Source organism: Diplotaxodon limnothrissa, linkage group LG22 (genome assembly GCF_057381915.1).
Source record: "Diplotaxodon limnothrissa isolate DT_005_m linkage group LG22, D_limnothrissa_male_GT1.1, whole genome shotgun sequence".
In the NCBI taxonomy this organism is placed as follows: Eukaryota; Metazoa; Chordata; class Actinopteri; order Cichliformes; family Cichlidae; genus Diplotaxodon; species Diplotaxodon limnothrissa.
This window is the reverse complement of record NC_140616.1, coordinates 26,174,935-26,195,718: the sequence shown is the minus strand read 5'-3', so window position 1 is coordinate 26,195,718 and position 20,784 is coordinate 26,174,935. Positions and strand designations below refer to the sequence as shown.

Sequence of the window (20,784 nt, the reverse complement as noted above, 5' to 3'; positions counted from 1 at the left end):
AATCAGCCATGCATCAGGAGGCATGGCTGATTGGTCATAGGACCAATCAGCCATGCCTCCTGATGCTAAGACTTGCTACCTTCTGTCTCCTTATTGGTCAACGACGCCAACGCAGGATCCACTAATGAGGTGGCAGGAAACAGTTTGAACCAGCCAATTACCATATTGGACAGGTCCAGATCATCCAATAGAATCTGGGCAGCGCCCATGAATGATTTATGGTCCATCCGACCGTAGTCACCCCAGACGATGATCTGCAGAGAGAGGAGAGGAGGAGATCCTTAGTGACATCACACACATGAAGGTGTGTTTTTTTTCTTTGTAGATGACACTGTGAGTGTTGCAGCATTTTCCATAATTTTTTTTTCTTTGCTGTTTTCTTCATTGTTGTAGATATTAATTGTATCTTTCTGAGGTTCATTATCTAATGAACCTCAGAAAGATACGATTAATATCTACAACAATGAAGAACCTGACTCGAGACACCGAGTCAGTTTTTATGAACCATGGATACCAGTAGGTTTCCTCTGTTCTCAAAGTCCTCATGATCTCGGTCCCCATGTTCTTTTTAAACCTCCCAAAAGGCTGATTTTGTTTATCTAGACTTGTGACTTCTTCAGTCTCAGCTGACTGCAGTACGGGATCACTAAAGGTTTTCACTTAGGCAGAAGTTGTCCTTCTCTTCTGATTTGCCTGGAGCATTCTTTAAAGCCTTCCCAGCTTTGACAAATGTCCAGCTGGGATAATCACATTTACTTGGGGCCTTTTTGAAATGATTTTCTTCTGCTTCCCTGGCCACTGTATCTGTGGGGACGGTGTTTGCTCTGTGATTATGGTACACATCAACCTAAATATCCCCCGTTACTGATCTCAAAGTCTAAGAAGGCTAACTTGTTATTTTTCATGTGGCTCTGAGGCGACCATATCCTGGTGAACTTGATGTGTTTGTCCACTGAGACATTCTAACGCACTTTGGCAAGGATTGCCTAAAGCTAGTACCCGAGCACAAGCAAACAGCATGTAAGATGGCTGAATACAGAAACCACCAAGGATTCGGCCTCAGATGCAGACAAAACAGGATTACTTCTAAAAGTCTGCAAATTAGATCTTCAGTTAAGAGCCTCTGAGCTACAAAAGCAACAAAAATGCACCAGAAGGCCAGCTGCTCAATGAATGGGTAAGACAAACATTTTTTTAATAATTTCCCCTAGGATTCAATAAAGTATTCTGATTCTGATTTTACCATCAACATGCTAAAATCAAAAGGGGAGTAGAGCCGACAAAGACTTACTATGGTTCTAGAGAATACCCTTCGAGAGGTGTTTGAATTCACTGAGAAGGCTCGTCTAGCACAGAATGTCCTCAGCGGCCAGAAGAGAGAAGGATGCCACACTGAGGGTGTGGACAAATCAGTGAAAGATTTGTCAATTTCTGACAAAAAATGTTATCAAAATCTTGTCAATTTGACAACTCACACAAGCGGAGAAAAACATCCTTGCAAAAAGGCTGAACTTTGCTGTGATGCCAAGACAAATCCCCCTAGTGGAACTGATCACAGCCACAGAATTAGCAATTCGAAGCAACAATATTACAGATGTGGACGAAAGTTTCGGCCTGTCTCAGCAATGCAAAGCCCCCAGCATCCAACAAAATTATCATCCTACCAGCAGATAAGGGTTAGTGCATGGTTTAGCTAAACTTGAAAGACTATCATGTGAAAATTTTGTCACTACTCACTGTGATAAAAATACTTATGAAACTCTGAAACGAGACCCAGGTAGTGGTTACAGGAAGATGGTGACTGAAGCAGTTGTTATTGTCACATACAATGTTCACTACTACAGGCAGAAACATGGGTATCCCATGAGTTACCCAATTTCATCTATTGTGGCCAACTTTTATATGGGGGAAATATAAAAGAGGGCTCTGTTATCCTACCCTGGAACACGACAAAGTAATTAGTTCAGGTATGTGGAATACACCTGGGTTAAAATCAAATCTCAGGATGTACCATAATTCACTGATTATGTTAACCTCAGTGGACAAACACATCAAGTTCACCATGGAGGATATGAAAATGACAGGCTAGCCAGCTTAGACTGTGAGATTTCCATCAGTAATAAGGGAAATTTAAAAGTTATTGTGTACTGTAATCCATTACATACAGATCAGTACTCATCATCCACTTGAGCACAAACTGAGTGTGATCAGGACACTAGAGCACAGACTAAACACCATCCCCACAGATGCGGTGGCCAGAAGAAGATCATATCAAGAAGGCCTTGAGTAAATGTGGTGATCCAGGAGAGAAGGACAACTGCTCCCTAAGCGAAAACCTTTAGTGATCAAGTGTCGGGAGTATTGGAACCGCTGAGATGCATTTTCTCTAAACACCACATCTCTCTCTCTTTGGGGAGCAGCTTTTGCTCTGACTTATGATTGCTGCACTGTTGTGCCAAAGCAGGTGGTCTCATTAGTAATATGAATGGAGCTTTGAGTGCAGGTAAGACATCAGAAGGAGTATCCAGAGTGCAGGATCGCCAGTGAAATGAAGGCCAAAGTAGATGGTCTTCAATTCTGGGAACAAGGATTACTCGAAAAGCACATAGTATGAACTGAAAGCAGGGCGGAGAAGGTGTAAATATACATACAGGGAGACCAAACGCCAACTGAATAACATCAAAGGCATGTGGGGGGGGGATGAAGTTGATTACCGGCCTCAAAGTGATCAGCAGCTGCGGGGGCAGTCTGGACAGAGCCAGTGAACTGAATCTGTTTTTCAACAGGTTCAATAGTGAACCCTCTGTTGTCCCTGCTCAAATAGTATTAATCTTAACACCCCCTCCTCCACTCAACTTGGACGTTCAGAACGCCCCACCCACATTCTATCCTAGATTCCTCTTCATACACACATTGCTATGACTGCTAGCCAGATGAGGAGTGGAGTTGCTTCAGCCTCTTTGTGTAGAGGCTGAAGCAACAAAAGAAGGGCTGCAGGCCCTGATCCCAGGGTCCTGTAATCCTGTGCTGTCCAGCTGTCTGGCATCCTGCAGTATCAGTACATATATAATTACCTGTAGAACTTTGCCCTCAGGGTTTTCTTCAAACTGCAGCTGTTGCTGATAAAGAGGGTCAAGGGTTTTCCTTGCCAGACGAGTTCTTCTCTTCAACAGACACTTTCCATTATCCATTAGATACACCTTCACATAAGGAGCTGCAAAACACACACACACACACACACACACACACACACACACACACACACACACACACACACACACACACACACACACACACACACACACACACACACGAGCTGTTTCACAGATCATAACCCATGACTACTAAACCTTTGTACTGCGATGGTTGTGTGCAGTAGTATTCAAGTGTGAAAATTTGTGGACTTCGCTTAAAGGTCGGGCCTGTGCCAGGAAACCAGCTAATTTAAGGGAATTCTGCAAAGATGAGCAGCCAAATATGCATCCAGAATTATGCTAGAAGCGTAATGATGGCTAACAAAAGCATTTGGTTGAGTTGCAACTTCCTAAGTTGCAATTTTCTGTCTGTGTGGATTATTAAAAATCCAAAATATATTAAAGATGTATGCTGTTCAATAATTCCACATTGGAAAAAATGTGGAATGATTGGAAAAGTTGGAAGAAACATTAAAAGAATTACCTTGACACAGAAACTTGCGACCAAAAATTACATGAAAGTAATGAGCGCTACTGAGAAAATTAAAGCATCGAAGAGGTTTTAATTTTCTGGTGATGCGTAAAACTGAAAAGCCCTAATACTTGTTAGCACAACACAAGTAGTTGTGCTAGCTTTCAGCTAAGCCCTTATATTATTAATGAGGAGCAGAAAGCAGTTCATCTTTGAGGAAGAATGAAGAACTCCAGCACTGCATGATCCACAATACAAGACACCTCCAAAAAATGTATATATATTTCTAAACTATTTCAGATTTATTAATCAGAAATGAGTCCATAATAAAAGTGTAGTCACACATCTCTGCATCACCACAGCTCAGGTTCATGGAGTTTCTTGTCTCAGATCTGTCACAATGCTCCAAGTATCTCAGATTAATATAGGTTCTGACTTTACATTTAACACTGACTTTAATAAACACCTTGTAAACAATGGCATTGTGAGCATTTCCACAAGTAACACAGTTAATGCGGAGCTTGAGTACGTGAAAGGTCAGGTTCTGAGAGTAAATCATGTTTGGGATCTTTTGCTCTTTGTACAGCTCAGCTGGAAGACAGAATTCAGGTTGTAACAAAGCAGCTCTCATCTGGATGAGAGACTGAATGAGATACAATACACGAGGCAGGAGAGAGCTGAGAGCAGCATGGAGGAACTGATTAAGTTCACGTTCTTACACTAGAGTGTACTAGGTAGAGTGTATTTGTAGTCAAGTGTGCATTGTGTATAGCTTTGTCACCTGGAGTGTTCTTGTTGCCTTGTTTACCCACAAGCCCCCGGGCTCGGATAACCTCCACGTCCAGACGCTCCTTCCTGTACACCATCCCGATCTGGATGTCACCTAACCAAAAGAAAGCCAATCAGAGGAGAGATTTTACTGAAACACAACCGCACGCTTTCATGGGCAGAAAGTGGTATTGTATTTTAATATGATTTATTAACACACACATTTGTCCAGATTACATAAATCTGAATTAATGAGTTTGTATGTTGGTAGGTTGAAATACATAAAAACAATGACATTTTTATTCATGCTAACCCATGGGGGGCGTGGCCAATGTCTGCCGTCCAGCCAGCTGGGCGGGGCCTAATCCTTCAAGGAAACCAGTGAACTGTTTGTCTGATGCAAGTTTTACTCCTGGAAATATAAGCCTGACCAGACAGAAAGAAAAAAAGAAAAAGAAAATATCCGACATGTTAGATGGCAACCCCAGGGAAATGGGAAGTGTTTAAGTTCAATGTGAGAATAAATACACATTAAAGGGGATTGACAGATTGAGGGGTAGAAAAAATAGGGAAAAGGGTGAAAGGGAAGACTAAAAAAGGAGGGAGTGACTAAATGAGCAATTAAAAAAGGAGGTTAAAAATTGCACTCAGGAAAAACTAAATTCAAAGTTCAGAGAGAAAAAAGTAGAAGTAGAACTGTAACTATGTAGAACTGCCTTCTTTCATCTAAACAATACTGAGTGAAAACAAGAAGCCTTCATTCCACTTTGTTCTAGCTCCTCTGTGTTTATATAGCACAGGTGCAGCACATCATATTTAGTCTTCCCTCTCCCTTAGTTTGTCTTTTGTCCTCCCTTCACTCCAAAAGGTCATAGCAGATGGCTGCCTCTCCCCGAACCTGGTTCTGCTAGAGGTTTCTTCCTGTTAAAATGTGGTTTTTCTTCCCTGCTGTTACCAAGTGATTGTTCACAGGGGGTTGTGTCATTGTTGAGTTTTTCCCTCTGCTATCACAGATTATTGCTATCATAAAGTACCTTAGGAAAACCCTTGCTTTAAATGAGTGCTGTATGAATAAAGTTTAACTAAACAGAGAATACAAGATAAAAAGAGTAGAAAGAGGAGTGATTCGTACGCTCCAGGTTTTGGGTCCTCGGCATCTGGGTCTCGACTCGGCTGTCTGGTGAAACGAGCTTTAAACTCGATGGCCAAACCGGTTTCAACACTTCTCTGAACGGGAAGTCTCACCACCTTCTTCTTCTTCTCTTCCTCTGTAAGGATGGAAGAAGAAAGAGAAAAGAAGCAGAATAAGTTGTTACAAGAGCATAAACAGCCAGAGACTAATCAGAGCCCTGGACAGGGTGCTCTGTGACTCATATTGGTTCTGTTCTGTTCTGTTTTCACTGGTTCAACTGGTTCCGTAATATGTTTGCTCAATTGCTTGTTAGTACCTAACTCATTTGGTCATAGTTTATTTTTTGGCTGATGTTCCTCTTTGGATTTTCATTCTGATAGTGAGTTTTTATTGAGACACTCTTGCAATGCTACTCAGATTCCCAGTTTGGCTAAAACACACTGTATGTCTGAAGATTCAATTCAGAGAAAACTTTGTTTATGGCAGAGTCCATGAAATAAAAGAAAAACAGCAAGAATTGAGGTTATATTTTTTAATGGTTAAACTAGGACTGACCCTCTGGGTTGAGCTGGGAGGCACTCTGACTCTTCTTTCCAAGTCCAACCATCCCCATCATCCTTGCACCGAAGCTTGAGCGTCGCTTCTTGTCATCATCGTCATCATCGTTTCTCCCCAATGAGCAAATCTCACCACCGACACTTGACGACTTGGTGAGAGGAGTGGCAGCTGCAGACACCCTGCAGGAGGAAGGACCACCACAATAATAAGTGAGGGAAAAGGGCCAAAACACAAGAGGCAGGGCACAAACACATCACAATAGCACAGAGAGGAAAAGGGTAGTGAGGCAGCTGTTGCTATGACAACTGATTCCAACAGGAGGTCATCTGTTAATTTCTTACTTTGAAGGCTCAGGCTCCTCCTCCCCTTCTTCCACTGAGTTGCTCTTCTGCAGTGTATCCCCGCCTTCTGATGCCCCCACTATTTCCTCTGTTCCCTGCGAGCCCACCCCCAGCTCTGCTGACTGGCCCTCCAGACATTCAATCAGACTGTGGCAGCCAATATGAGAAGAGAAGAGTAGCATGCAGACAGAATCATGCAGAATGGTAAATGGTAAATGGACTGGTTCTTATGTAGTGCTTTTCTACTTTACCTGAGCACTCAAAGTGCTTTACCGTATATAACAACTTTCCAATAAGTAGGTGACCTACTCCACCTTCTGAGCTACAACCACCCCATGGTGAAGGTAACACATGCTAACAAAAACGGGACTAAGCATTATGTATTTTCACTGATTTGAAACCAGCAGCAGAGTTAAACATTCAGAATGATGTGTTGTGGGAGGATTTACAGGACACATGCTTATGAGCGTGAACTGTGATTGTACACAGGATGAGAGTGAGCGGTTGATTTTAATATAGTTTACTCTGTATTATTCCTTTCTGACTCCAACAATCATGTAGGTGATATTTGAAACACATGTCAACTTAATATTTCATTTCCATTTGTGACAATACTCAAAATTTTGAGAAACTACCTGTATTAACAAATACAATCCGCTAGACTCTATTTAGCAATCTGACAATCTTAAAACCAGCAATCTGACCTCACAGAAAACATTTCTGGTCATTTTGTGTGAATTTTTGTGTTTTTAACAGGGATTCTAATCCAAACTGACCCATTAACACCAAATCCACACATTAACACAAACTGAATAATCAGCAGATGCAGCAATAGACAAAGAGGGTCACCTGCCCTATGAGCCAAACTTTCTGTTCTTATAAATGGAGTCTGGTAGAAAGTAAAAATTTCAATTCCTGTCTGAGAGCAGATAAAGAGGTGAACATTTTAAGTGTGTTGACTTAAATACACAGCAATTCTTTCAGACAAAATACAGTTTCTGTGTCTACTTGGGGGTATGCCCTAGACCCACCTGCAGCAGGACATACACTGTGCAGTTTGTGACCTGCACAGTGGAAGAAACAAGCTGGCATCTAGCAGTAAACCGTTTACTAAGTGAAACAGCACAAAGATGGAATATGTTCTAAATACTTTTACCTAAAAGCCACAAACATATTTAAAAAAATACTTGTTTGTTGCCATTTTCTTTTCCTTTTGCCCTCTGTTTCATAAAAGTGAATTTTCATGTTGCTTTAGATATCTTTCTGATCAGTAGACAAAGTCAACACCTTACCGTTAAAAATATATTATTACTTTGAGAAAAAAAACCCTACAACCCCACATTAGAAGAGCGCAATAAAACATTGGATGCCATCATCTGTGATTCATAATCTGATGAAAAGATTCAGAGAAATGTGTGCCCACAGAGAGCACCTGCAGAGCAAACCCTTACATATTACTGAAATCCCTGCATGGATTCAGAAAGCTAAGACTTCCACTGAAAGGTCAGAGAAACAGGAGCCAGAAATACCATTGTGCTCCAACCAATCAGAAGCTGAGATTCTGTCTAGAAATCATGGACACTTTATTCTCTCTTGTCATCCAAGAATGGATTCCTGCTTACCCGATCTTGTGGACAGATTGAGTGTCAGAGGCGTTGGACATAGCTGAGACATCACTGACATCACTGTCTGATGACTTAAAGGAGAGATTGTCCTTCATCTATAGATGGAGGAGAAGAGGTAAGCAAGCTGTGGCACACACGTAATGTAGACACATATATATAAATAAAAGTGGTGTAATGTTTGTTTACCTTTGAAGGGTCCTTCAGTACACCTGTAGAGACAGAAGAGCAGCATTAGTCATAGTCTAGGTTGGTAATGTGTGATAGCAGGAAATGACAATAGATTTCACTTTTTTCTCTCTTCGGACAGCTTCAGGCTGCTGATTTCTGACAGCACAGAAGTTAGTTTCAATTCACAGCAGGTCAGAAAAAAAGATGAAGCTGACAGAAAGTGTGTGTACCTTCTCTGCCGGTTGGTAACATCTCCCCTTATAAAAAGATGGAAACAGAAGAATATCAACGAGAAACCACAGACTCCTCAAAGCACACAGAGCTGGATAGATTGACAGAAGACTAGATGGATGGAAAAACAGATGAATGGATGGACAGATGGCTGGTGGAGTGCTTTATGAATACATGGATTAGTCTGGTTCTTATATAGAGCTTTTCTACACTGAGGATTCAAAAGTGCTTGCGCAAATGGGTGAATGAGTCTAAAAACCAAATCCAAAACCAATCCACTTCAGTCTAACTAGATAACTAACTAGATAACACGAGCTAAACACTACATTTCTATATGTGGGTGTGGCTTAAGGTGGGCATAATACCATTGGCTGTTTTCTTCTGTTGGTCCTCCCATGTGACCTCTGCATAGTGCGGACAAAGAGAGGTGATTGGTCAGGCTACACTAATGCTCATACTCTAGTCAGATGACCCATCCAAACCAGCACCAAACCGCAGTGATATAAACACACCTGAACAGCAACATTTTGAGCAGGTTACAAATCTGAAATTTATCATCTGTTCTTGTCTTCTTTAAGTTTCATGTGGATGTTTCACGTCTCATCCAAGAGGCTTCTTTGGTTCTAAAAACCAAATGGTGGAGAGTCGCAGCTATTTAACCCTAGCAGGGGTTGTTGTCCCTTAAGAGAGTTGCTGACACACTATTAAGAATTTACCTCATCACATGAGCCAAGGTGTTAATAAAAAGAGATGGGTCATTAACACCCAAGGGAGAAACCAAAATAAGAAGGAGGACAGGACTAATAGTGGGTCATTGACTCTCTCAACAGCCCCCAATATTCAACTCATTTCCATTTTATTTATATTATGCCAAATCAAAACAGTTACATCAACAGTTACCTGCTTTATATTGTAAAGTAAACCCCTACAATAATACAAAGAAAACAGAGTGTAAAACTAGGGTTTAAACACCAGGGACTCTCTATTTGATTTTTAGAACTAAAGAGGCTGCTTGCTTTTCAAGTTCCTTACACTACAATGAATTGGATGACTGAGAACCTACACAGACATCATCTGTTGGTTTTACTGAGCCTTTGGGGGCAGTTACCAAGAAAATCTGTTTCTGACTGGAGATAAATGTTTAAAATTTGAATCATCATAAGATGCTCGTGATGGATCCTAGCCTGAGCTTAAAACCCCCCTCTCTCTTTCTCCACACAAAACTATAAATTTTCATCACCTAAATGCTGCGGCTATACTTATCTTCTTACAAACCCTCATAGTTTACATGGTGAGGATCACCTGACACTTCATTAGATCCACCAGTGACTGGACTTGCCTTTTCTGGTTCCTCCTGGTGTTGCTGAGCGCCTATCCGGCTCTGACATGCAGGGTAATATGTGATGGCGTTATGTAAACAACATGAACACGTGAATCAATAAGTAATGATTATGATAAAGAATGTCTGACAGACATCTGACTAGAAGAATCACGCTAATTGTTCTGTTCTATTGGAGATGCATTGAATGTTAAACCTGATGTACACACCTGGAGTCTGTGGGGGTGGGACTGGTGATGGGGCAGGTGAAGGGGAAGGCGTTGGAGTTGGAGGGGGTAGGGTGGGTTCAGGAGGTGGAGGCTGAACTGGAGCAGGTGCAGGGGGTGGAGCAGGGGGAGGTGGAGCTACCAGTGGAGTTGTTTGTGCAGTTGTGGGTACAGTTGTGGGTAAAGTTGTGGGTAAAGCTGTGGATAAAGTTGTGGGTAAAGCTGTGGATAAAGCTGTGGATACAGCTGTGGATACAGTTGTGGGTAAAGCTGTGGATAAAGTTGTGGATACAGCTGTGGATACAGTTGTGGGTAAAGCTGTGGATAAAGTTGTGGGTAAAGCTGTGGATAAAGTTGTGGATACAGCTGTGGATACAGTTGTGGGTACAGGAACAGGTACCGGTGTGGGTAAAAATAGTGGTGGTGCTGCTGTAACTACAGGTGGGAGCACAGGTGCAGGAAGTGGCTGGGGTTGGGTGAGTGGGGGAGGCGGGGCTTGGACCCTTATAAGAGGAGGTTGTTGACTGACAGAGGGAAAGTGTTGTTTATGGACAGGGGCAGGGGGGTGATGATGTGGAGGGATTTTAGTTGCTGTTGCTGGAGCTGCAGTCATGGTCAAAGCTGATGGGGGGAAAAAAAAAGCTGTGAGAAGAATGAAAACAATGACATGATGAATGACCACACGACCTTTTCCAGAAGCAAAATCACAGGAGTGACCTACTCAAACGGTATCCACCCTCTAACACCTGTTCTTAGAGGGTGGGTTCTGCTGGATGGATGCAGATCCTGATGGTAGCATACATATTCACTACCACTAGAAGGAACTCAGTCATGTTGAATTTCTCTATTATTATGCAGGCTGAAACCTGAGCCAATCCCGGCACAGAAACCTGGACCTGGTCAAGGGACTACATCTCTCAGTACTAACATGCTTTCACCAGAGGAATTGTCCCCCAAGAACCTTTGTGGAATCCTGTTATAGTAGTTTCCAGTAAAGGAGCTTGGGTCAGAGAGAAGTTCGGGAGAGACAATGTTTATGCCCCCAACAATGATACTTTGAACACTCTGAAGGTCCAGGAACTTTTGGTTGGAGCGTGCACTGCTATACACTATTTATTGGAATAGTTTTGTAGCCACAATTTTAAAATAATTCAAAACAATGTGCTGTTTTTGTCATGAGGTGGTCTACATTAACTGGGGTTGTTATCCTTTATTTTTGTTCATCTGACTGATTTATATTCTGTATTCACAGGACTTTAAGGTAAGGTGAAATTAGTCTTTATTTCACTGGAAAGTTCCTGACTGTGGAACAGTAATGTGAAGAGCTAGTCAAGTTTTTATTTACACATCTCAGCACTCATCTTTTATCGGCAGTGCCACTGAATCACTAAATTACTACCACTACAGGGGGCTTGTTATTAAGGAGTTACTACTCTAAGTAGGTAAACTTTCAGTTCATTACCTGTCTGCGCAGAGTCTAAAAAAACAAACAAATCCATGTTAGATAGCTATGACCCTCAGTGGTCCATATGCGGGTGCTTACTGACTCCTAACCAGTGTTGGTCAAGTTACTTGAAAAAAGTAATCAGTAACTAATTACTGATTACTTCCCCAAAAAAGTAATCCAGTTACTTTACTGATTACTTATTTTCAAAAGTAATTAATTACTTAGTTACTTAGTTACTTTTTAAAAAGACGATTTACAACCTGAATAGGTAATAAAGCGATAGATCTTTCAGCCCAATTCTACTTTTTCTACATAATCCATCATACAAAATGTAATAAAAATGGAAAAGTCTCTTTTTAAAACTTGTTTTATCAGTTTTAATCTTTTAACTTTATGCATCAAGCAAAAATGTAATTATATGCAACATTCTCTGACTGGAAGAAATTTGTTTAACATTTAAACCTATTTTCTGCACATTCCAGCACATAAAATATTTTTTTTGTGTTTACACTCACTCTTTCAAATAGATGCAAGTAAAACACAGCAGAAAATAAATAAAGTCAAAGACTCAGCGGTCCTGTTGCTCTATTTTCACCTGTAAAGCAGGAGTAGGATAGGCGGAGGTTTACCCTGGTGCAGGTGTGCTGCGGTCAGTTGAAGAATCCGCGAGTTTCTCTGTGAGTTTCCCATTACGTCGTTGCGCACTCGGTGCTTGCTCGGAAGTTTAGGGGTTTTTTTCGCTGTAAAAAGAAGTTTTCTTCCCACGCACGATGGACGCTAATGTTTTTGTCACTTTTTATGGAATCAAACTCAAAGTAAGGTCAGTACTTCCACGCTTTAAACGCTGCACGCTCACATTCTCTCCCGCACTCGATATATTATCCATTGTTGATCTGCACACAGCTGTTGACACTAACGTCGCACTTGCTTACGTCACTGTCATGAGACATTCTCGCAAAAAATCATGGTTTTAGTAACGCAGTAACGCAGCGTTCCTACGGGAAAGTAACGGTAATCTAATTACCGTTTTTGCAATAGTAATCCCTTACTTTACTCGTTACTTGAAAAAAGTAATCGGATTACAGTAACGCGCCCATCTCTGCTCCTAACTATGTCATTTTCATTATTTGTCCCAGAAACCAGTGAACACTCTGTAGCTAAAGTAAAAATCTCAATGAATTTATTCAATTAATCATCTGACATAGATAGGAAACCACTGTTATATTCTATTCTATTCTTTTCTATAAGTATTTTACAAATATTATTTTATTAAAATGACAAAAATTCTTTACTGCCAGCATCTCATGCTTGAACTTTTCTGTGACACAGAATTCAAAACCTTTTGAATCAGTTAATTACGTTTTTTAAGTAACAATCAATTCATTAGCTTACTGCTGTTGTTCTGTGTCAGTAAATGTGCAAAATTCAGTTTAGATAGCTCATGGAAGGATAGGGTGCAGGTATTTAACAAAACCAGAGAAGAGACTGAAAGCAAACAGTTGCTATCAGCATTTTGTCAAACCCTGAATATTTGCTCTGGTTTCTTTTTAATGGGTTTGGGATTTCCCAGCTTGTGTCTCTAGGCATTTAATATAACACATATAGGTAGAGTCATAATTTATGTGAGACAGTTTTTGTAGCTTTTGTCTATATTGTATGCAACCACAGTGCAGACTCTCAGCTTTAATTTAAGCAGTTGTGGATTAACTATTTAGGTTTTCTACAGCTATCTTTATACACAGTTCTCCATTTTCAGAGACTCAAAAGTAAGTGAGGAAGCTGACAAGCTGTTTCATCACCAGGTGAGACCTGTTCCCTAATTTATTTATAACAAATAATGTAGACACAATATCTTGTTGATTTAAAGTGTTTGATTTACATTTTCACTGTAAATATGAAAATATTGAAATATGAGGCCCTGCCTGTATAATTGTATGAAATTAATTAAGTTAATGAAGATCTGGAGTTGAATTGGATTGAATTTGTATTATTTCACTAAAACTTTCAACATGAGGTTCAAATACATGCCAGTGTAAGTGAAGGAGGACATTGTTAGGCTGAAATACCCAAATGAACCAGTCAGGCAAAAACTTTCTTAAAAAGACTGAATCCACCGAGCAGCAACACCAAAAGACCACAGAACACAGAAGAGCATGATGACAGAGTCTAGTCTAAGACCCGACTTGACAAACAGATGTAGACAAACAGGCACACTCAGACACAAACATGCATTCCCACCCTCATGCACACATATCCCAGATGGCGATTGTGTGCTGTTCTGAAGTGGGAACATGGGAGTGGGATGGTACCAACGACCCTCTGCCAGATAGCAACCGGTGTCAGCACAGACCCTCCCGAGAAACCTCAATGTCTACATATATTCAAAACTGAGTGATAATTGACACCAATTTATCTGTCGATCTCAAGCTCCTGTCTCCCATCACTCATGAACAAGACCCTGAGATACTCAAACTCCTCCACTTGGTGTAGAAACTTGTCCTTGACTCGGACTGGGAACTCCACCCTTTTATGGCTGAGGATCATGGCCTCCGATTTGGAGGTGCTCATTCTCATTCCCACCGCTTCAAACTTGGCTGCGAACTGTTCCAGTGCGAGCTGGAGGCCATCACCCGATGAGGCCAACAGAACTACATCCTCTGTGAAAAGCAGAGATGAGATTCTGAGACCACCCAAGTGAAAGACTTCTGCCACACTTCGATGGACACGGTTGAATGCCTTCTTCCATGACCAGGACAAAAACCACATTGTTCCTCCTGTTTCCGAGGTTCGACTAACAGCAGCACCCTACCATAAAATATCCCAGAGAGGCTGAGGAGTGTGATCCACGTATAGTTGGAACACACCCTCCGGTCCCCCTTCTTAAAGATGGGAACTGCCACCCTGGTCTGACAATCCAGAGGCCCCTGATCTCCATGCAACGTTTCTCCACAATGCAACATTGTAGAGGCATGTCAACCAAGACAGCCCTACAACATCCAGAACTTTCAGGAACTCAGGGCAAACCTCAACCCCCCTCCAGGGGCCGTGCAACCATGGAGTTGTTTAACTGCCTCAGTGACCTCACCCCGGAGATAGATGAGTCCTCCCCCTCGTCCCCAGACTGTGCTTCCGCCACGGAAGATGTGCCAGTGGGATTAAGGAGGTCGTTGAAGTATTCCTTCTACCACCTGACAATCTTCTCAGTCAAAGTCAGCAGGGCTCCACCCACACAATACAGAGTGCAGGTTTCTCTCTTCGAGGCACTCCAAAATCGTTTTCCTCTCCGAACTTCTCCTACACCCATGTTTTTGCTTCAGCCACTGCCCGACCCACTTTCTGCTTGGTCTGCCTATGAAGTCCCACAGGCTAACCAAGCCTGTTAGGCCTCATTCTTTAGCCTGGTGGCTCCCGTCACTTCTGGTGTTCACCACTTGGTTCAGGGTTACCACCACGACAGGCATCAACCACCTTGCGGCCGCAGTTCAGTACAGCGGCTTCAGCAATGGAGGTGCTAAACATGGTCCATTTGGACTCAATGTCCCATTCTCCCTGGGAATGCTGTTGAAGCATAATAATAATGCTTCAACAGCATTCCCAGGGAGATAATGATTAATAATCATCATCATCATCATTGTTATTATTGTTATTATTATTATTATTAAAGCAGCTGTGGTTTTGTGTGTGCTACAATAGTTGGGCAGCTGGAGAATTACGCACATTGGAAAGTCAGTCAATAAAAGACGTGTTAAACTGCAATGCTACTGTTGTTGGGTCCTTCATTGCCACAATGGCTAGATGTTGATCTACTTAATTCTGATCTGCTGCTGAGTCTCTTTCACTTTGCTGAAAACACAAAACACACACCTGAATTTTACCAGTCTGAAGTCATAACTCTCATCAATTACTGCAGCATTCACGACTTGTCTCATTTGCAAAAGTGCTACAATTTTTATCCACTTTTATCATCGTCATCTGTCTGTGATTGGACTAGGCACCATTTGCAGTATTCATTATTTATTTTGTGTGAAAGAAGTTACACTTCATCCATATTCATACCCATTAGGAAATTATCTCAGACCTCATCTTGAAATTTGTAAAACCTCTATTTTTCTCTATTTTTTTAATAAGTCTGCAGGCTTGCCTTTATATAAAACAAAGTTTTGTTATAGGTGGATGGTGATGGGTCCATCAGCTGATTGGTTCAGAGATGCTTGGAGGTGCTGTTTGACTAATATCTCAAGTATACGCACTTCTGTCGAGAGCTCCTTTGGGGGGGACAGCAGGTAGCTGGCGTCCTCGGCGACCACAAATAGGCGACCCCGTTGGGCTTGTCAAGGTGGAACCGCCTCCAGCATTAGCCCTGATGAAAAAATAAATAAATTCTTAAAAAGAAGAAGAGAAAGAAATTAAACAATCAAACCGCCATCCTGACAGGAGAGATTTAAGGTCAGATGTCAGGGATGACAGTCAGTTTGAGGTTCCCTCCATAGTCACAGATAGAGTTTGATCAGCATTTAGTCTGGCACTGTATTCAGTCAGTTAATGAAAAGTCTGCAGTCACTCCAGATGTTTTTGCTTGAGAAGCAGTAACAAGCAAAAGTTAGAGTGGACTCTTCTTGCACATGCAGCCACACCCAACTGTGATGTTACAGTGTCCTGAAGCATACCTGTACATCACACAACCAGGTAGGAATGTAAACCTTTGGACGTCATTAATTCTGTATAACTGTTGGAAAAAAATTATAACATGAACAGAAAGAATTCACACTTGAAACAAAGAGTGCAAGGCCCCATCACTGCTGAAAACCTGTTTGTAGCTCTAATATCTCTAAGACGTTACAAACAAATCTGTCTCTGTGAAATACAGATACATACAGCTGACCAACATCAGCTGCCACTGGGTGTGTTCAGAGCTGTGATAGAGGCAGCACTGTGATCGCAGACAGAAACCTCCCTGCTTAAATTTGGTACTTGTATGTTGCAGGCAATACGCCTGAGTGCCAAGCCCAGTTTGGAGGAAACTGAACATCCAACAGTTAGGTGTCAGAAAGTGAACAGAAATTCTTTAGAAGCACATGCAACACAACCATCAAACAAATGAACAACAACAACACAGACTAACTTGCCACCCAAAATAAAACAAAACAATCAGAATATAAAAGCTGCGGCCAAATATGAAATGTTCAGGTGTTGGTGATGTCACTGGGACATATGGTGGGGCTAAAATAAAGGCGAAAAATAAAACTGTTGTGGTCACCATTGAGTCAGAATTCATGCTTGTCTAAAACAAACAACCAACCAAATTTAAAAAAAAAAAAAAAAAAAAAAAACATGCCCCAAACATGGAGATGGAGCTGCTTTCTAATTGGATGGCTGAGGGTCACCTGATCAGGGCAGGTGAGGGGGGAGCAGACCGTCCAGACCTCATGTGTGTGGAGTCAGATCGATCGGTTGAGTGTGAGCGTGTGTAGATGGGTCGGTCGGCTGAACGAGATCGGCTGTAGTAATCTCTCCGGTCCATCCCACGACTGTACCTGCACATCACCATGATAACTGTCACCTAGATTACTATGACAACCACTGCAGCTGCAGGACAGGTCAGTTATCCACGTCGCGCTGACGACCAGATCTTTGTCACATGTGGTGGACTGGGAGTCATGAAGTATAAGGCACTGAAGGCTGATGAAATGCCACCAGAGAAGAGGACGCTTTTATTTGGCACTGAATTTCCCAGAGGGCTTCAGTGAGACAGTAGAAAAACAGTGTTCCCTACATCTGCTCTACACAGTGTCAGCAGCCTTTCATTCTTAAGTCTCTTACACCTGAACTAGAAAATATTTTTTAAAAAGTTTTATTTGCTTTTGCTTATCTTCTGCTTGCCCCTTACTTACTTTTAATTTGAATTAATGAGGGCAATCACTTTAGATAAAATAATTATTGTGGGAGATGTTAGCATTGATGGCAAGTTTAGCAACAAAGCACTAAAATAAATATCAAAACCTGCAGTTCCTTTGAGGTCCAACAGAGGCTCCAGCAGTGAGTCAGTCCTCCCGTATTAAAACTTTACAACAGAAATAAACATAATTAAAGCCTGATACAAAAACTGGTCTGGTCTGTATAGATAATTTTCCCCTTCATAACCCCTTCATATGAGGAGGATGTTTTCATAACTCACCCGTTTAAACTGGCTTAAAATTTCCATTATTAGTGGCGTGGCCTCTTTGACTAACAGGTGGATGGCTGTAGCTGCTAGCTCCCTGCTAGACGTCATCTCAGCAAATCAGTCTCTGAACAGGACTCTGGACCATGTTTGTGATGTTGGAGCCTTTTGGAGCATTTTTAAATTGTATTATCTGACCAATAATATGGCTGCTGCAAGGTTAATGTAATAACAGACTGTCTAAGAAGTTTCAGCCCCACATTTGGTGAAATTCTAGGATTTCATTTTGATCTTTGATCTTAGTAATTAACAGGTATTTATGTCTAAGTCAGGGGTGTCCAAACTCCGGCCCGCGGTCCATTTTTAATTGGCCCACAAGTAATTTTATATATAGAATAGACTATGGCCCGCACTTCAACTTTTGCTTGAGTGTATTGCACTTCTTAGTCTGTGAAGGTTCTACATCATCGTAGTCAGATGACCTGAAGAAGCTTCTCGGATGAGAGGTGAAACGTCTTCAAGCAACTTAAAGAAGTCCAGACGCTTTTCTTTGCAAGCTCCTTTGATTGCACTTCTTAGTTTTAACACCAGGAGGAGCTACTGTTGATCAAGGCAGTTGCTCCACCAAAAAGGACAATGGTAAATGGCCTGTATTTATATGGCGCTTTACTAGTCCCTAAGGACCCCAAAGCGTTTTACATATCCAGTCATCCACCCATTCACACACACATTCACACACTGGTGATGGCAAGCTACAGTGTAGCCACAGCCACCCTGGGGCGCACTGACAGAGGCGAGGCTGCCGGACACTGGCGCCACCGGGCCCTCTGACCACCACCAGTAGACAACGGGTGAAGTGTCTTGACAATCACAGAAGAAATTTAACCCAGGTTACTAAATATGGCAGAACCAAAGAAGCGAAAGGTAGAAAGGGAGTGCAGAAAATTTCAGACACGGTGGGAGAGTGAATATTTCTTCAAAGAATTCAAGGGGAAGTGTCTGTTTGATCTGCACTGAAACTGTGGCAGTTATGAAAGAGTATAATGTACGACGTCATTATGAAACCAAACATCAGGCCTATGCATCCTACACTGGTGCTGAGCGAGAGCAGATATTAAAGCAAAGGGTAGCTCTCCTGCGGGGTCAGCAACAGTATTTTTTTCATGCTCAAATTGTCCAGGAAAAGGCTCCAATAGCCAGCTATGAGGTCGCCCAACTCATCGCAAGACATGGCAAGCCTTTTTCAGATGGAGACCTCATAAAACACTGCCTCGTTAAAGTCACCAAAATAATGTGCCCGGAAAAAGTGCAGAACTTCAACAACGTCAGCATGTCCAGAGATACAGTTGTGCGACGCACACGCACTGAAGACTTGTCAGCCAACATTAAACTGCAACTGTCTGATAAAGCTGTGCTTTTGATTTTTACTCCATCGCATGTGATGAGAGCACCGATGCCACAGACACCGCACAGCTGCTAATTGTTTTGCGGGGAGTGGACGAGAGCACTTTAGGTGAGTAAAAGATATATTCCACAGTACCCGTGTGTTAATGTGCGCATCAATTCTGTCACTACCCTGCTTTTGCAGACCACTTTCTTATATGCGTTTTTTAACACTAAGAGTACACACCGATGTGCACAGCGCACGCACATGCAAAATCAGCTGATCTCATCTGATGCACATCTGCTTCTTGATCAAGTGACATTTGTCCGGATTTTTGCCACGAGTGGCGACCAGCACCGCAGCTGGATGGCCCGATTTACATACCCGGCGCAGCTGATACTCACCAGAATAATTTACTAAAATTAGTTATTAAGTCTGTTATTAAGTCCAGTTCAGTCTGTTAATGTTGATAACGGTTTCAAACAAACGTTAATAGGTGTGTTGCTAAGCCTAATAACTTAAATAACAAGCTTGAAATGTACTCGTCCCATTTTCCCCTTTATTGTTTTTTCTCTGTGCTGTAAATCTTCTGTCCAAGAAGAAATCTGAGGCTGCTGTTCTGAGAATGAGCAACCAAAGCTTTTTCTGAATAAATCAATAAAGATCCATTTATGGAAAGCTGTGATGAAGGCAGTTTTGTCTTTAATTATATTCAACAATATAACATATTTGACCACTTTTAAGTGATTTAATAATTAATTAATTAATACACTAAAGTTAAGGTTATATACCTAATTTCTAGTAAGTGGCCCAGCCCCTCCTATATTTTTATGTATGTGGCCCTCAGTGAAAAAAGTTTGGACACCTCTGGTCTAAGTGATGCTCCTGTACAGTCTTTGAATGCAGCTAGATAACCGAGCTAGCTAGAATTAGTTTATAAATGAGCACTTCATCCTTGAAATATGAAACAAAAAGACCAACAAAAATAAAACAAAAATCACAAAATAAAAGAAGGTTCAAGTTGAGTCCAAATGTGGACTCCAGAAACCAGTGGGTAAGAAGACAGCTACATCATAAACATAACTACTCTCATAATGTAAATAAACCAAGTCAAGTTTTAATTGCACTGTGGATCTTGTCCCGACATAGATCATAGAAATTTAGCATTTATGTCCTGAAAGTCATTGCACTGCGTCATCAGAGCACAAATGTTCATTTGACATTTCCCCGAAAAACATCATGATGATCCTTAAGATTTCTGGGAAAACATTCTGTGAATCGATGACACAAAAGCTGAACTTTTTTGGAAGGTTTGAGTCATGTTACATGTGACATAAAGCTAACATGGTGGCGGTAGTGTAATGATCTGCTGCTTTGTTGTTTCAGGACCTGTACAACTTGTTGTAATTGATGGAACCATGAATTCTGCTCTCTACCATAAAATCCTGTAGGACATTAAATCTCATTTAAATGAGATTAAGATGCTCTGAACTTGAACAGGCTGTTCATGCTGGAAAATCCTCCAATGTTGCTGACCTAAAACAATTCAGCAAAGCAGTGTGGGCTATGATTCTTTCACAGTGATATAAAAGACTCACTGCTCATGCAATTCTTGCTGCCAAGGTAAGCAGTTATGAGGTTTAGTGGAGAAAAATTGTTTGATCGGGAACATTTAAGTCTGACAAATATCCCCACCCCCCTCAAAGTACATTATATAACTTGCTTCATTCACACCCTTTCACACAAGCACTTTTTTTCC

General features: G+C 41.5%; 1 protein-coding gene across 2 annotated transcripts in view; it reads right to left on the bottom strand.

Moving 5' to 3' along the window:
* Positions 1–65: 65 nt before the first annotated feature.
* The window catches only part of LOC146610042 (regulating synaptic membrane exocytosis protein 2-like), a 59,321-nt gene continuing 38,602 nt past the window's right edge, over positions 66–20,784 (bottom strand). Inside the window, exons 26-40 of one of the 2 annotated variants that reach the window (XM_085346774.1) lie at positions 15,732–15,841; positions 10,329–10,655; positions 10,038–10,220; positions 9,829–9,870; positions 8,855–8,893; positions 8,489–8,515; positions 8,277–8,299; positions 8,088–8,185; positions 6,466–6,612; positions 6,122–6,303; positions 5,567–5,702; positions 4,748–4,860; positions 4,448–4,549; positions 3,075–3,214; positions 66–254 (exon numbers count right to left, since the gene is read on the bottom strand). In XM_085346774.1, coding sequence (XP_085202900.1) covers positions 66–254; positions 3,075–3,214; positions 4,448–4,549; positions 4,748–4,860; positions 5,567–5,702; positions 6,122–6,303; positions 6,466–6,612; positions 8,088–8,185; positions 8,277–8,299; positions 8,489–8,515; positions 8,855–8,893; positions 9,829–9,870; positions 10,038–10,220; positions 10,329–10,655; positions 15,732–15,841 — 1,858 coding nt within the window. The remainder of the gene's footprint in view (positions 255–3,074; positions 3,215–4,447; positions 4,550–4,747; positions 4,861–5,566; positions 5,703–6,121; positions 6,304–6,465; positions 6,613–8,087; positions 8,186–8,276; positions 8,300–8,488; positions 8,516–8,854; positions 8,894–9,828; positions 9,871–10,037; positions 10,221–10,328; positions 10,656–15,731; positions 15,842–20,784) is intronic. The other variant, XM_085346775.1, reaches the window with a different exon arrangement.